Here is a 934-nt window from a genome sequence, read left to right as displayed (position 1 = left end):
ATGGATGGATGGATGGATGGATGGATGGATGGATGGATGGATGATGGATGGATGGATAAAATAATGATTGATGGATGGATGGATGGATGGATGGATGATAGATGTGGAGTCCCAGTCAGTCTGTTTCCATGGTTACCTTCTCCGATCTGGAGTCGATCTCCACCTCGGCGATCTTGGCCCATTTCTGCCAGAAGTTTGGATCATCTAAAGAAATGTCGGTTCTGTTCCCGGATGAGACAAAGCTGGCCTACAGAACGACACCATCCAGGTTTTAACAAGCATGTTCACTGACAGAGCCATGGAGCAGAACTGCTCTTGGATCCAGACCTTAGCGAATGTGGAGCCTTTCCCTTCAGACTGGATGGTGATGGTCTGAGTTCGTCTCTGAAGGATCTGATCGATGTCTTCCTCGCAGAACTTGGAGCCCTCGTCCTCTTCGTCCATCAGGGCGCCGTACGCTCCTTTTTTCAGCAAGTCCTCCACTTCCAGCTTAGAGAGCTGTTGAACCTGCAGCAGACAGAGGGGACAGAGTGAAGGCTTCCACCAGAACTTGCCCCGCCTTCCTTTGGACCCGGACTGATTCTTACTCCATTCAGGCTTCCTTTGCGGTTGATGTCTTGAAGAACTGCTTTGTCCAAGCCCAGCTTCAGACTGGCCTTGTCAAACATCTCCCTCTCGTAGGAGTTTCTGGTGATAAGTCTGTAGACCTTCACCGCTTTGCTCTGTCCGATCCGATGGCAGCGCGCCTGAGCCTGGATCAGAGAGGCAGAAGAACCGGATTCATAACGCAGCTGGATGCAGAAACATCAGCTAAGAGAAACATTAGGCTCACCGGTGATGTGAACCAGAAAGTGGAGAACTTTACTAAATCCAAAACAATTAACTAATTTCAATTATTGAAAATAAGCTGCAGAAAACTTTTGATTTTTGGTGT

At 48.5% G+C, this 934-nt stretch overlaps 1 protein-coding gene across 1 annotated transcript in view; it reads right to left on the bottom strand.

Annotated features, from left to right (window-relative positions):
• The window catches only part of LOC107089782 (chromodomain-helicase-DNA-binding protein 6-like), a 59,611-nt gene that overhangs the window by 32,957 nt on the left and 25,720 nt on the right, over positions 1-934 (bottom strand). Inside the window, 3 exon segments of the mRNA XM_015382753.1 lie at positions 23-247; positions 328-507; positions 588-752. Of these exon segments, the coding sequence (XP_015238239.1) occupies positions 23-247; positions 328-507; positions 588-752 (570 nt within the window).

This window comes from Cyprinodon variegatus, unplaced genomic scaffold, assembly GCF_000732505.1.
Source record: "Cyprinodon variegatus isolate N-32 unplaced genomic scaffold, C_variegatus-1.0 Scaffold13, whole genome shotgun sequence".
In the NCBI taxonomy this organism is placed as follows: Eukaryota; Metazoa; Chordata; class Actinopteri; order Cyprinodontiformes; family Cyprinodontidae; genus Cyprinodon; species Cyprinodon variegatus.
This window is presented reverse-complemented; position numbering and strand designations above follow the sequence as displayed.